The sequence below is a fragment of the Carcharhinus amblyrhynchos genome, chromosome 21 (assembly GCF_965287045.1).
Source record: "Carcharhinus amblyrhynchos chromosome 21, sCarAmb.v2.hapA, whole genome shotgun sequence".
In the NCBI taxonomy this organism is placed as follows: domain Eukaryota; kingdom Metazoa; phylum Chordata; class Chondrichthyes; order Carcharhiniformes; family Carcharhinidae; genus Carcharhinus; species Carcharhinus amblyrhynchos.
The window spans coordinates 46,993,793-47,008,327 of record NC_137344.1 but is presented as its reverse complement, the minus strand read 5'-3'; the positions used below and the strand labels follow the sequence as shown (position 1 = coordinate 47,008,327).

General features: G+C 43.3%; 1 protein-coding gene across 2 annotated transcripts in view; it reads left to right on the top strand.

The window, feature by feature from the left end:
- The window catches only part of spata20 (spermatogenesis associated 20), a 368,934-nt gene that overhangs the window by 111,036 nt on the left and 243,363 nt on the right, over positions 1-14,535 (top strand). For both annotated transcript variants that reach the window (XM_080209099.1, XM_080209101.1), the window contains exon 12: positions 9,621-9,789. In XM_080209099.1, coding sequence (XP_080065225.1) covers positions 9,621-9,789 — 169 coding nt within the window. The remainder of the gene's footprint in view (positions 1-9,620; positions 9,790-14,535) is intronic.

Genomic DNA, 14,535 nt, shown 5'->3' with positions numbered 1-14,535 from the left:
AGTGCTAACCACTGTGCTACCCATAAAACTTGGTAATAGAGAAGCACAGGGTTCGGAAGACAGCTAACATGTTTGGGATGGTCTTGTAAGATGTGCAAAGAATTCTTTTTGATGTTTTTCACTGAGAGTCATCAGCTTCAGCAACAGATTCTTAAAATGTGCAGTATTATTTTTCTGCAGGTGCCTCCAGCAGAGAGGTTCAAAGGGAGGAGCCGGATACATGTCACAAAGGACGCGTTCTTTGCTGGCTGGGAAAAGTGAGGCTTGTGAGTTGCTATGATCATAGAATCATAGAAACCCTACAGTGCAGAAAGGGCCATTTAGCCCGTTGAGTCTGCACTGGCCACAATCCCACCCAGGTCCTTCCCCTGTATCCCTACATATTTACCCTCTGACTTACGCATCTCAGGGCTATAAGGGGCAATTTTTAGCATGGCCAATCAACCTAACCCACTCATCTTTGGACTGTGGGAGGAAACTGGATTACCCCGAGGAAACGCATGCAGCCGCGAGGAGAACGTGCAAACTCCACACAGACATTGACCCGAGCCAGGAATCGAACCCAGGTCCCTGGAGCTGTGAAGCATCAGAGCTAACGTGCCGCCCACATGATCTCCTGGATTTTGTTTGGTATCCCAGCATGTTCCCAGACTATCCTTAAAATAGCCTGAGAATTTTCTCTTCTGGTGCTTCCACTTTCTCAGGAAATAATGTGACACAGAGGAGAGGATGTGGGGAGGTTTCCATGTTGGTGTTTTTGCTGCCAGCGGGGTAAGGTGGGCTTGATGGCCCTTTTTTGTGTTTTTCTTATGTTTATGGAACTCAACAAAGATCAGGAAAAGTAGACTCATAATTTGCTGCATCATCAAGCATCAGTTCTCACCAGCTGGTCAGCATGTAAGTGTCCGCTCAGCCATGAGGATGCTTGATAGTGATTATGAACGGAGGCTGGAATGGGAACACTTGCGTTGAACAGCCTTGGGATGTTATTACTATGTTAAAAGTACAGGAATTTAAAATTCTGTAACTTGTTTCTAAATTGTTCCATGGCCTCGTGAGTCCTGCAACCCTCTGAGATCTGACGACACTGTGGCTAGCACTGCTGCCTCACAATGCTAGGGATCCGGGTTCGATTTCGATTCCTGGGGCTTGGGTCACTGTGCAGAATCTGCATGTTCTCCCCGTGCCTGCGTAGGTCTCCTCCGGGTGCTCTGGTTTCCTCCCACAGTCCGAAAGACAAGCTAGTTAGGTGTATTAACCTAATACACCTAACACCTTATTGAAGAACTAACGTAGGGGGGAGCTATACAATAAATGGCAGGGCCATCAAGAGTATAGAAACACAGAGGGACCTAGGTGTGCAAGTCCACAAATCCTTGAAGGTGGCAGCACAGGTGGAGAAGGTGGTGAAGAAGGTGTATGATGTGCTTGCCTTTATAGGATAGGGTATAGAGTAGAAAAGCTGGAGTCTGATGTTGCATCTGTATAGAACGCTGGTTAGGCCACATTTGGAGTACTGCGTCCAATTCTGGTGGCCGCGCTACCAGAAGGATGTGGAGGCTTTAGAGAGAGTGCAAAGAAGGTTTACCAGGGTGTGGCCTGGTCTTAGCTATGAGGAGAGATTGGGTAGACTGGGGTTGTTCTGCCCGGAAAGATGGAGAATGAGGGGAGACCTAATAGAGATGTACAAAATTATGAAGGGTATAGATAGGGTGAATAGTGGGAAGCTTTTTCCCAGGTCAGAGGTGACGATCACGAGGGGTCACAGGCTCAAGGTGAGAGGGGCGAGGTATAACTCCGATATCAGAGGGACATTTTTTTACACAGAGGGTGGTGGGGGCCTGGAATGTGCTGCCAAGTAGAGCGGTGGAGGCGGACACGCTGGGATTGTTTAAGAATTACCTGGATAGTCACATAAGCAGCCTGGGAATGGAGGGATACAAACGAATGGTCTAGTTGGACCAATGAGCGGCACAGGCTTGGAGGGCCGAAGGGCCTGTTTCCTGTGCTGTACTGTTCTTTGTTCTTTGTTGTTGTCTTTGTATTGGCCATGCTAAACTGAGTGTACCCGAACAGGCGCTGGAGTGTGGCAACTAGGGGATTTTCACAGTAACTTGATTGCATTGCTAATGTAAGCCTACTGGTGACAATAAACTTTAAAAACTACCCTCTTGCTATTTTACTTACATCATCTGTGCCTTCTGCTGCCATAGCTCCACGAACTGAAATTCTCTCCTTAACCTTTCTGCGAGTCTCCTTGATGACACCACTTCTTTCCACAAGTTTTTGTCTCTGTCAGATCTTGTTTGTCAATGCTCCTGTGAAATGACCTATGACAGCTTAACTACGTGGATGGCACTGCGTAAATGCAAGTCATTGTTATAACTTGCTGGTGTTATGCAAGAGTGTTGAAGGCTGGAATGTTTGGGTCAGTTTGGGGATGGCAACAATCTGAATTTCATTATGGAAGATATTCTGAGTTTAGTTTGTTTAAGGTTACAATTTTAATTTGCAGCTGTGCAACAAATATGTTCAATTTTATTGTGTGTAGAAAGCCAATGCTTTTGGTGCAAAGGAGTTACAAGGAAGTGATATGTCAGAGTGCTGCGGAGCTCCATGCTGCAAGAGCATTCTATTCACCTATGTTTCTTCCCTATAGATACATAAGAACTAGGAGCAGAAGTAGGCCATTCAGCCCCTCAAGCCTGTTCCGCCATTCATGGCTGTGTCATCTCGGGTTTCATACGAAGAACAAAGAAAAGTTCCGCACAGGAAAAGGCCTTTTGGCTCCTCCGATTCTGTGCTAATCATGATGTCCTAACTAAACTTAAAAAAAAACTTCTTCCCTTATTTGATCCATATGCCTCTATTCCCTCCCTATTCATGTACCCATCCAGATGCCTCTTAAATGTTGCTAATGTGTCTGCTTCCAGCGCCTCCTCTGGCAGCATGTTCCAGGCACCCACCACTCTTTGCGTGAAAAACTTCAACCTTCCACCTTCTCGCTTGCTCCCCTTCATCCTGCTACTAATTAAAAACATAAAATATTTCCACAAATTTTTTTAGTCCACTGCATTCTGGGCTACAGAATTCCACAGATTGATGGCCCTTTGAGTGAAGTAATTCCTCCTCATTTGTGTTTTAAATCTACCACCCTTTAGCCTAAACTATGGCCTCCCCTTCTAGTCCAACAAGGGGAAACATCCGCTCTACATCTACTCTGTCAATCCCCTTTAGCATCTAATATACCTCAATTAGACCTCCTCTCATTCTTTTAAACTCCAGCAACTATAGGGCTAAACTTCTCAATCCTTGATCATAACTCAAGCCCTTCATCCCTGGAATCAATCTAGTGAACGTCCTCTGAACCATCTCTAACGCATTTACATTCTTCCTCAAGTAAGGGGACCAAAATTGTGCGTAGTATTCCAGGTGTGGTCTCACGAATGTCATTATACAGTTGCAATGGCACTTTCCTACTTGTATACTCAATTCCATTAACTATGAAAGTCAGAATTCTATTTTCTTCCTTATTACCTGCTGCACCTGCATACTAACTCCTGTGAATCGTGCACAAAGACACCCAGATCCCTCTGCACTGATAGTATTAAACAACACTAGCTCAAGGATAGCATAGGCTGGATCCCTTATTTTGATTTCACAATTCTTTAAAGAGGTTTGTGTTCTTTCTTATAAGGTCACTCCTTCGAATCACAGGTTCACTGCATTGAGTGTTAGGTGTTAACAAAGTTATTAAACGTACAATATTAATTATCATTGACAATATTTAAAATACACTTAGCAGCACTTATGACAAAACCTTGTAATTCAACAAACGTTTGAGTCCTGAGATCAGTGCGGTTGGATGGTCAGATCTCTGAATTCCAAAATGTCTGTTCTAACTCTCGGTCTTTACACTTTTCCCACCACAACTCACATGTTCCATAGCATTACCAACTTTATAGTTATCATTCAACACTAGTTTGATTGTGTTGCCATTGAAGCAGACATTTATAACTCTCTAAGGAATGATCGTTGACCTGGAACGTAAGCTGTGTTTCGCTCTCCACAGATGCTGCATGACCTGTTGAGTGTTTTGAGTATTTTATGTTTTTACTTTAGATTTCCAACACTTGCATTATTTTGTTTATGCTCATCTAATTCCCTAACATGCAGAGCTCACTACATTTGTTAGGCAGGCCCTTTATCTTTCAAAGGTTGAGTGAACGTAGAAAGCTGCTTTGCTTATTTAGTATCTCGTGTGATAATATCTTACCAACTAAAGCTCTAGCTGATTTAATGTAGCTATCTAAATTGAACATTGGCGCTTTCTATTACACGCACATTTATGCAGAATAAAGCAAGCCTGGGTTTTGACACGGTCTCATTAACAGGCAAAACTAAATGTTAATGTAAAGAAAAATCAATAGCAGTGCTGTGCTATTAGACTTGCACAAAAATATTTCTTGATTTTTTTTTTGTACTAATCTCGAGCAGGTTACTTGTTGCTATGAATTTCGACCTGGCACTACCCACTCCCTTAACTGGCCAAAACTCCTCATCACCCTGGTTCTCTTTAGGCCTCACAGTTTTTCTCTTTACAATCAAAGTCCTCACTGGCCTTGTACCTACTGTGTTGTAGCAATCTCTTCTGCTCACAGCCTCCCACTTCTGCTCCTCATTTTCCAATCCTCTCCTGTACACCATTCATTGTCACTCTCTCTCAGTTACCATGACCACTGGCCCTTGCCCCCGTGTCCTCTCCTCCACCTTGTCGGCTCCTCTCACCCCCCGCTGACTCCTTATCCACCCCACCCCCCCCTTGCTGTCTCCTTATCTATCCACTACCCCCGCCCCTCCAGCCGCCCCCCGTCTCCTTGTCCATCCCTCCCCCCGCCATCTCCTTGCCTCCTCTCATCCTGGCATCTTTTGCCTCATATTGTCTATGCTGAAATAATATGCCTCTGCTTCTCTTTCCCTGAATTTTTCAGCCTTACCTCCCCCTTTCCTACTTTCAGCTGATTTAACATAGCTTTTCTCCCCCGCCTTTGGCTTCTGTTGCCTAAATTCATCCCGCTCAATGTCTATATTTCCTTTCCCACACTGGAAGATGTTCTCGGCTGTCCCATATACAAAGTGCTACACAAATACAAATTATAAAATGTTGCAGTTTTGACTTGGACGAAGGCTGCCCGAATTCTCAGCGGGGAAGAATGACTATCATTTAATTCATTAAAGTAACTCAAGTGAAAGGCCCAATTTTGGCTTAGGACTCCACCACGGGAGTAAAGGGTAAGAGAGAGAGTGAGGTGAGTTGACAAGAAGCAATTGGATGACATGAAATATCACTTGTAAAATATTGTAGATTGTTGGAGGCAGTTCTTGGGAAAGAATGACTTTGAGTGGGAGGTGGAAACATGAGCTTAGATTTCAATTGTGGGGCAATAAACTTGATAAAGATCCCATTTGCCTAGGTATTGCCAAATTTGTTCAGCATGTTACGCTTATCTGGAGCTTTCTGGAAGCTGCCAAGACACTGTGACGCATGTAGGCAGACACAAGGGGATTGGGCTTTCGACAGTTTTGAGTTGTAATCTTGAACTGTTTACAAGTCCCTTAAAGAAAATGTGTTGTGTGCGTGTTCGTGTTCATTTGAAGTGTAGTTGCTTCTTGTCTGTATGGAGAGTTTAGATGTGTTCTTTGGGGTATGTCATATTTCTGTGTTCCCATTACGTTCTTTATATTTCAAAGTAATGTGCCGATATCCTTCATACTGTCTGGTTTTGGATTTATCTGCAATGAACAATGCAGATAGCAATGAACAGCTCTTTTCTGAACTTCCAAACCCTTAGAACACAAATAGGACAAACCAGTAAGTAAGAAATGTTAAGAATAAATTGTCGGAGCTCGTGGGTTGTGTATGGCCCAGGGGGTTTTAACTGGGAACTTTATGTGAAGATCATCATCAAGATGGACCTGCAGCTTTGCTTTGGCTTGTTGGGCTTTAGCTCTACAGGTCTATCCTTCAAAGTAAACATTTGCTTATGAGTATACCAATGGTATTTATATATTATTACTGATTTTTCTTCAAAAGAAGGATTTCTTCTCCATGATAATCTTCCCCCTCCTCCAGTCCTGATTTGGCTGACCCTTTGTTGACCATCACCCCCATGTGTTTTATCTTCAGGTGTTGAGCCTGGGCTGTTCCACTTCTCGTTAGTGGCCATGATCACTTTACAATGGCAGATGAAGTGAAGAACCCCAATCTGAGTGTCTTGCTGGTTAACCGTGGGTGGGAGTTGGGTTGGGTATCCAGAGACCTGAGAGCATAATCTAGGCTGAGGCTTCAGTGCAGTATTGCGTGAGTACTGCACTGTCAGTGATGCCATCTTTCAGTCAAGAGGTACAACTGAGGCTCCACATGCCATCCCAGGTAGTTGTATAAGATATCACTACATTATTTTGAAGATGAGCAGGCAAGTTCCCCCCTATGATCTGGTCACTCTTCATACCTCAAGCAGTGTCACTAAAGAATAAACTATCTGGTCATTTTTGTAGTGTAAGAATCTGGCATTGAAAGACAGGACTGGGTACAATCTAAAGAAACATGTGACTTGAGTCATGTGTGTGTATATATGTGTATGTATATATATATATATATATATATATATATAGTAGGCACGATGGCACAATAGTTAGTAATGCTGCCTCACAACACTAGGGACACGGGTTCAGTTCTGTCCTCAGGTGACTGTATGGAGTTTGCACATTCTCCCTGTGTCTGTGTGGGTTTCCTCTGGATGCTCCGGTTTCCTCCCACAGCCCAAAGATGTGTCAGTTAGGTGGAATGGCCATGGTAAATATGTGGGATTACAAGGATAGGACTCTCCTTTGGAGAGTCAGTGCAGACTAGATGGCCCGAATGGCCTCCTTGTGCACTGTCAGGACTCTGTGTGATATGTATTTAGTCGTGAGCAGTTAATAAAAACTTAGTGTTAAACAACATAAGACTACAAACCTCTTTGTGAGACCTACCAGACTGCACGCAAAAGCTTACAATTATCACATTGCTGTTTGTGGAAGCTTGCTGTGCACAAATTAGCGGATTTGTTTCCTTCATTATAACAACTACACTTTGGAAGCACTTAATTGGCTCTAAGGCGCTTTGGGATTTCCTATGGTTATGAAAGGTGCTTTATAAATACAAGTCTGACTTCCTTTTTATTCGGTGCAGACCATTTACCAATCAAACCATCAAGGAATGGTGACAGGTTTTAAACATTGGTCACATTGAGCACAGCAGAATTTCTCGAAAGGTTCTCATCTCTCAACGTTCTCAGCCTTCACGTTGTAAACCTCAGAGAAATTGCAGCAGGTGCTCATCCTTCCTGAGCTGTTTTAATATGGTTGGTCACACCATCCACCTCCAATGCGATAATTTGTCTAGCTGATTGTTTATTGTCTAGACTGGGTTTGTACTCGTTGGAATTTAGAAGGATGAGGGGGGATCTTATAGAGACGTATAAGATAATGAAGGGGATGGATAGAGTAGAGGTGGAGAGATTCTTCCCGCTCAGAAAGGACAGTAGGACTAGGGGGCACAGCCTCAAGATAAGGGGGGGCAGTTTAGAACGGAGTTGAGGAGGAACTTCTTCTCTCAAAGGGTGGTGAATCTCTGGAATTCTCTGCCCGTTGATGTGGTAGAGGCTACCTCGCTAAATATATTTAAGACACGGATGGATAGGTTTTTGGTAGGCAAGGGAATTAAGGGTTATGGGGAGAAAGTGGGAAAGTGGAACTGAGCCACTTCAGATCAGCCATGATCTTATCGAATGGCGGGGCAGGCTCGAAGGGCTAGATGGCCTACTCCTGCTCCTATTTCTTATGTTCTTATGTTCTAGCTGATTGAAGCTACCCTTGCATTCTTGTCTGTCAAATTGTAGCCAAAGGATCACCTGCAATGGCCCCTCTTACTAGTCCCAGATCACTACCTCTAGAGAGCTCGCTAAACATCTGCCCTTGGCCCCCTCGCTTTGTTTTTGCGTGCTGTCCATTGATGACATCAGCATCCTGTCTGCTGACAATATTCAGCTGTGACTCTCCACAAGTTCTCCTGACATCTCGCGTGGGGATTTTCCAGTTGCATTCACCCCGAAACCGGAAAATCCCGCCTGAGGTCAATGGACCTTTCCATGGTTTGCCTCTCACCTACTTCAACTCTCGTGGCGGGTGGAACGGTAAAATCCCCCCACCCCGCCTTAGTGTTAGATTAACAGAAATTCCAACCACTTAATATCGGAAAGAGCAAAACACTTCCCCCTTCACACCCCTGAACTCTGTCCCCCAGCTACCAACTCTGTCTCTCTCCCCAGGGATAGTCAACAGTTTCAGCAGCAGAAAGAACAATAATAAATCCCAATGTCAAACCAGAGTCTAGATTCTTGCCTTAGACATGTTTAAGATGTTATGCCCTTACTGGTTGATCCATTCGAATAGAAAGGACCCTGCCTGATTTAAGAGGGGAACATAAGAAATAGGAGCAGGAGTAGGCCATCTAGCCCCTCGAGCCTGCCCCGCCATTCAATAAGATCATGGCTGTTCTGATAGTGGATCAGTTCCACTTTCCCGCTTTCTCCCCATAACCCTTAATTCCCTTACTGGTCAGAAATCTATCTACCTGTGACTTAAACACAGTTAACGAGGTAGCCTCCACTGCTTCAATGGGCAGAGAATTCCAAAGATTCACTACCCTCTGAGAGAAGTTGTTCCTTCCCAACTCTGTTCTAAATGGACTTCCCCTTATTTTTGAGGCTGTACCCTCTAGTTCTTGTTTCCTTTCTAAGTGGAAATAATCTCTCTGCCTCTACCCAGGCAGCTTTTAGCAGAAGCTTAATTTTATATGGGAGCAAATTGGACTGCAACAAATGGGAATAGAATCATGTAACAGAGAAGGAATTCTTTCAGCCTGCTGTGCCTGTGGCTGGCTGTTTGAAGAACTTATCCAATTTGTCCGTCTCTTCGTTCTTCCCCTATAACCCTCCACATTTTTCCTTTTCAATATTTATCGACTTCCCTTTTAAGAGATGCTATTTAATCTGCCTCTAGCACTCTTTCAGAAATTCCAGATCAAGGCAACTTGCAATGTTGGGAGGGAAAAAAAAAATCTCAACTCTAGTTATTGATCAATCAGCTTGCCGGTGAAAACTGTTTCTCCTCATTTATTCCGATCAAAACACCTAATTTTGAACACCTCTAATAAAACCTGTTTAATCAAAAGAGAACAATCCCAGATTCCTATTGCGTCTATCTCTGACAAAGGGTCATCCTGACTTGAGATGGAGTTGTGTGTGGGGGGGGGGGAAGGGGGGCGCAGATTTTCCCATCCTGCCACCATGGGAATCGTTGGCGGGGGGGTGGAAGAGAACCATGCAAAGGTCAGCTGACCTCTTGTGGGATTTTCTGGTTTTGGGGCAAGCGTGGCTGGAAAATCCCGCCCGTTGGCTCTGTTCTCTCGGCACAGATGCTGCCAGACCTATTGAGGTTTTCCAGCGTTTTCTGTCTTTTTTTTTAGCATCCTGTAATTAATTGTCTAACCATAGTCTTTATTATCTCTGCTGCAGGTCTCATGATTTCCGGTTTCGCTCGAGCAGGCGCGGTTCTCGGGGAGAAGGTTTATATTCAGCGTGCGGCACGGGCTGCCGCCTTCCTGACGGAGCACATGTTTGACTCCAGCAGCGGGCAGCTCCTGCGCAGCTGCTACCGCGGTGAAGAGGGGGCAGTGGAGCAAATGTAAGTTACAGTAGGAAATGTTCTGTCCCCCGGCTTCCAGCAGCCACTGACCCCCCCCCCAGCATTCTCTGTTGTCCGTCACGAGCATCTCTTGTGGATCAGATGCAGGTCTGAACGGGTCCGAGCCATTCAGGGAGTCTTTTCCCTCGACACAGCTCCCCTGGCTTTTGCAGCTGAGCCTTTGTAGAGTAGGCTGTTCGAAAATGAGTATAAGGGACTTAACAAGCTGCCAGCAGGCAGCTTCATACTTGTTCTGCTTTGTGGCCTCCTTGGGAAATTGTACGTGAGGAGTCATGGGACGTATCGTAAAAATACTAGCATGGAGTTTAATTCCAACCTACCATCTGCTGTACCATATTAAACTTCTTTCCTCCTGCAAAAATCAAAAGAGAACATCCACATAACAGAAAGCAAGGTATGGGGATTACAGCATTGAAATAATGGAGACCCCTTATTGTACCTGTCAGATTCCACATACAATGTATTACTTTACAAAATGTTCCATTCTGAGAATGAGTGCGCTGATAGTAGTATCAGCATTTATTACCTGTCCCTTAGTTGCCCTGAAGAGGTGGTGCTGGGCTGTCTTTTATTTGTTATAACTGAGTGTCTTTCCAGCTCACTTTGGAGGATAGTCAAGCCCAAGTTGATGTGGCACTGGAGTTATGAATAGGCAGGCCAAGTAAGGATGGCAGGTTTCCAGGACAGCGCTGAACCAGTCACATTTCCATGGCAATCCGTGATGGCTCTAAGAGCACTTCTACTCTTTTTTAGTTCTAGAATTTTTTAGAACTGAAATCCCAAAGTCTCAAGCTGGTGTGGTGAGGTTCTCATGTTCCTCAGGCTTTCTAAAACTCTAGTTAGGCCACAGGTAGATTATTGCGTCTAATTCTGGCCACCACACTTCAGGATGAATGTGAAGGTCCTTGAGAAGTTGCAGAAGAGATTTACTTGAATGGTTCTGGGTATATAAGAATTTAGCTACAAGATTAGGTTGAAGAAGCCGAGGTTCTCTTTCGAGCAAAGAAGGTTAAGGGGCGATCTGGTAGAAGATTAATGCAGGTTTAGATAAAGTGAACAAAGAAAAGTTGTTCCCATTATCTGATAATAATAATGATTAAGGGACACAAATTTGAGGTTTTGGTAAGAGACACAGGAGGGATGTGTGAAGGAATTTTGTTTTTGACATGGCAGGTGAAAATGACGTGGAACTCACTGTCCATGAGTGTGGTGGAAGAGAAAACAATCAGTGGATTACATTAAATTGAGGGAAATAAGCTGGTATGTCTCAGGGGATGGAGCGGAGGAATGGACTGACTGGATTATTATTCAGGGAGCCAGAATGGATTTGAAGGGCCAAGTGGTTTGCTATGCCAAAATGATTTTATGGCTCTGCAGTTCTAGGTTACTTACCGACAACAACAACATCAACAGATATATAGTGTCTTTTACATAATGAAACATCCAAAAGATGATTCACAGGAGCATTATAAAACCAAGTACAAATCTGAACCAGAAAGGAGCTATTAGTTTAAATAACTAAAGGATTTGTCAACGAGATAGGTTTTAAGAAGTGCCTGAAAGGAGGAAAGCAAAGTAGAGAGGTGTATGTAGGGAGGGATTTCCAGAGCTCGCGGTCAAGGCAACTAATCATGGAGCAGTTATGACAGGGAATGCACAAGAAGTGAAGGTTAGAAGAGCACAGCTATCTCAGAGGGTCCTAGGAAATTACAGAGTTTGGGAGGAATAAGACATTGGAAAGATTTGAAAACAAAGATGAAAAATTTGAGATCTGGCTGTTGCTTCACCAGTGTCAGGGGTGATAGGGGAATGGGACTTGCTGCGAATTAAGACATTGGGAGTAGAGTTTTGGATGATCTTAAATTTATGGAGAGTAGAGTGGGTGAGAGCTGCTCAGATAGTCAGGTCCAGAGCTATTGACGGGGGATGAAAAAAAGCAGCTGAGCTGAGATAGGGTGAAGTTTTTTGGGTGATTTCCCCACACTGTCAACATCTCAACTCTGCAGTCACTGCAAAATATCTTTTTCACCTTCTTTCACGTCAGGTTCCATTGTTTTTACACCTTTTTGAAACTCAAATCCTTCCAAATAAAGATCCTTTCATGTTTTTCTTTTTAATCATAGAAGCAAAAGGTTTCTTGCCACATCGTACTTCCCTCTGACATTCAAACAAACGCTGGTTATCTAAAAATGAAAATGTTCGATCCAACCCTATTTACTTGTATCTCAAACCCACTATTTCTCATTACAAATATATAAAACTAACACCTTTATTCTTTTGTGTGTTAAACCTCCCAGACAACCTGTCTCTGGTAATCTTTCCCTAGCTTTGTGCACAAACACACACACACACACACACACACACACACACACACATAGAGCTTTCTCCATGGAATAGCACAATATTCCCCAAAAACATTTTTAAAAAATCCATTCTCCCTCTCTACAAAACGAATCATCATAATATCAATAATACCTTTATCTGTACTAACAAAACTATTACATGTGCATACATCAACCATGACAAAATATGCAAATCTGTTGTAAAAAGAGTTCATTCCAGTCCATCCTCCATTTGCTAATATCCACATTCTTTAGAATATTAAACTCTTGACAATGTATCTGCAATTAAATGTTCTTGTCCGGCCACGTGTATAATTTATAAATTGAATGGTTGCAATAATAAACTCCTCCGAAACAGCCTGGCATTTTTATTTTGAAACATCTCCAGAAAGCTCAAAAAAATTATGGTCAGCATGCCTAACTGTCTCGGGAGAATTGTTTGCAACATACATTTCAAAAAGCTGCAAAGCTAACACTGGACTTAAAGTCTCTTTCGCTAAAATTGAATATTTTTTCTAGTATAGTATAAAATTGAATTTTTTTTCTAGTGTAGATTTTTTCTAGTATATTTCTGTGAAACATATCCTACTGGCTTCTCAATTCACCATCTTGTAGTGATGCAGCACCGATATTCATATCACTGGTGTGAATAACCAACTTATTCTGCTTTAACTATTCAGGTGCTAATAGAACAGGTGTAACAGTTAGTGCAGCTTTCAAGCTATAATGCATTCTGACGCTCTTATGTCCACTGGAACTTCCTGTTTTTTAAACAGTCCAGTCAGTGGGGCATCGACATTGTTGAAATTTGATGCGGATTTCTGATAAAAATCCACTCATGCCTAGAAATCTCTAAACTTCCTGTGTTGTTGTCGGCTCTGGAATTCTACATTAGCTTTTACTTTTGCATTTTGTGGGGCCGCTTGACCATGGGTGGACAGTGTGGGCTAAACATGTAATCTGTGGTTTCACAAGTTCACTTTTACCCAAACTTACAACCAAACTGGCTTCCTGTGGTTGATCAAACAGTCCCTTTAAATGTTGTAAATGTTCCTCCCACATTTGACTCAATACCACTGCTGTGGGTATATCAGCACAGCGGTTTGGTCTCAGTCAGCTTTTTTGTTAGTCTCTAAAATGTTGCTGGTTCATTTTTCATACCAAAGGGAATTAGGTTGCATTGATACAGACCATCTGGCATCCAAAAAAACTGACACCCCTTTTCCCTTTCTGATCTGGGTACTTGAAAATATCCTTGCAGCAAGTCATGTTGTTTGATAAACGTTAACTGTCCTACTTTCCTGATACAATCCTCTAATTGTGAAATAGGGTACGAATGTGCTTTTGTTACTGCATTCAGTTTGTACTAATCAATACATAGTCATAGAGTCATAGGACCCTACAGTGCAGAAAGAGGCCATTTGGCCCATCGAGTCTGCACTGACCACAATCCCACCCAGGCCCTGTCCCCTTCTCCTATATATTTACCCACTAATCCCTCTAACCTACGCATTTCAGGACTCCAAGGGGCAATTTTAGCATGGTCATTCGACCTCACCCGCACATCTTTGGACTGAGGGAGGAATCCCACGCAGACACGGGGAGAATGTGCAAAACTCCACACAGACAGTGACCCAAGCCGGGAATCAAACCCAGATCCCTGGAGTGGTGAAGAAGCAGTGCCAACCACCGTGCTACCGTGCCGCCCTCGTAATCCGTCCGGTTTTGGCACCATTACGATGGGTGACCTCCGATGACTATGACTGGGCTCTATGATGTCGTTTTGAAGGATGAATTCAACTTCTTTCTGCACTTGAGCCAGTTCTTCTGGATTTAATCACTATGGGGTGCTACTGTATTGAAACTGCAACCCTGACATTAATATCACACACAGCTAAATCTGTTTCCCTCAGTATATTTCCGCAGCTTGCTGTGTGTGTGATTGCAGTAGCTCTTTTAAATCACTTCAACAATTTTCTGCAAGATAGCTTAATACCACATTGAGATTCTTAACTACTTACTCATTGTGCAATTTAATCAGATCAGTTTTAGAATCCTTAATTTGTACTCTGTTTCCCTTACTTACTACTACCGGTATCTCCTCCTGTTCATCTTCACTGTCAAAGTATTTTCTCAGCATATTTACATAGCATACTTGCTGACTTTTCTGGATGGTGTATTCACCACTTAGTTCACCTCACTCAATCTCTCGATTTGGCGTGGTCTACTAAATGTTGCCTTTAATGGTTCGTCTGACACTGGCAACAGTTTTTCTCCAGCCACAAAACTGCGGGCCTTTTATCTGCATTTGCCTACATCACTTGTTGAGATACCTTTAAATGTTCCCCAGCTTGCCTACATGCCTTTCCTCGATCTTCCACTG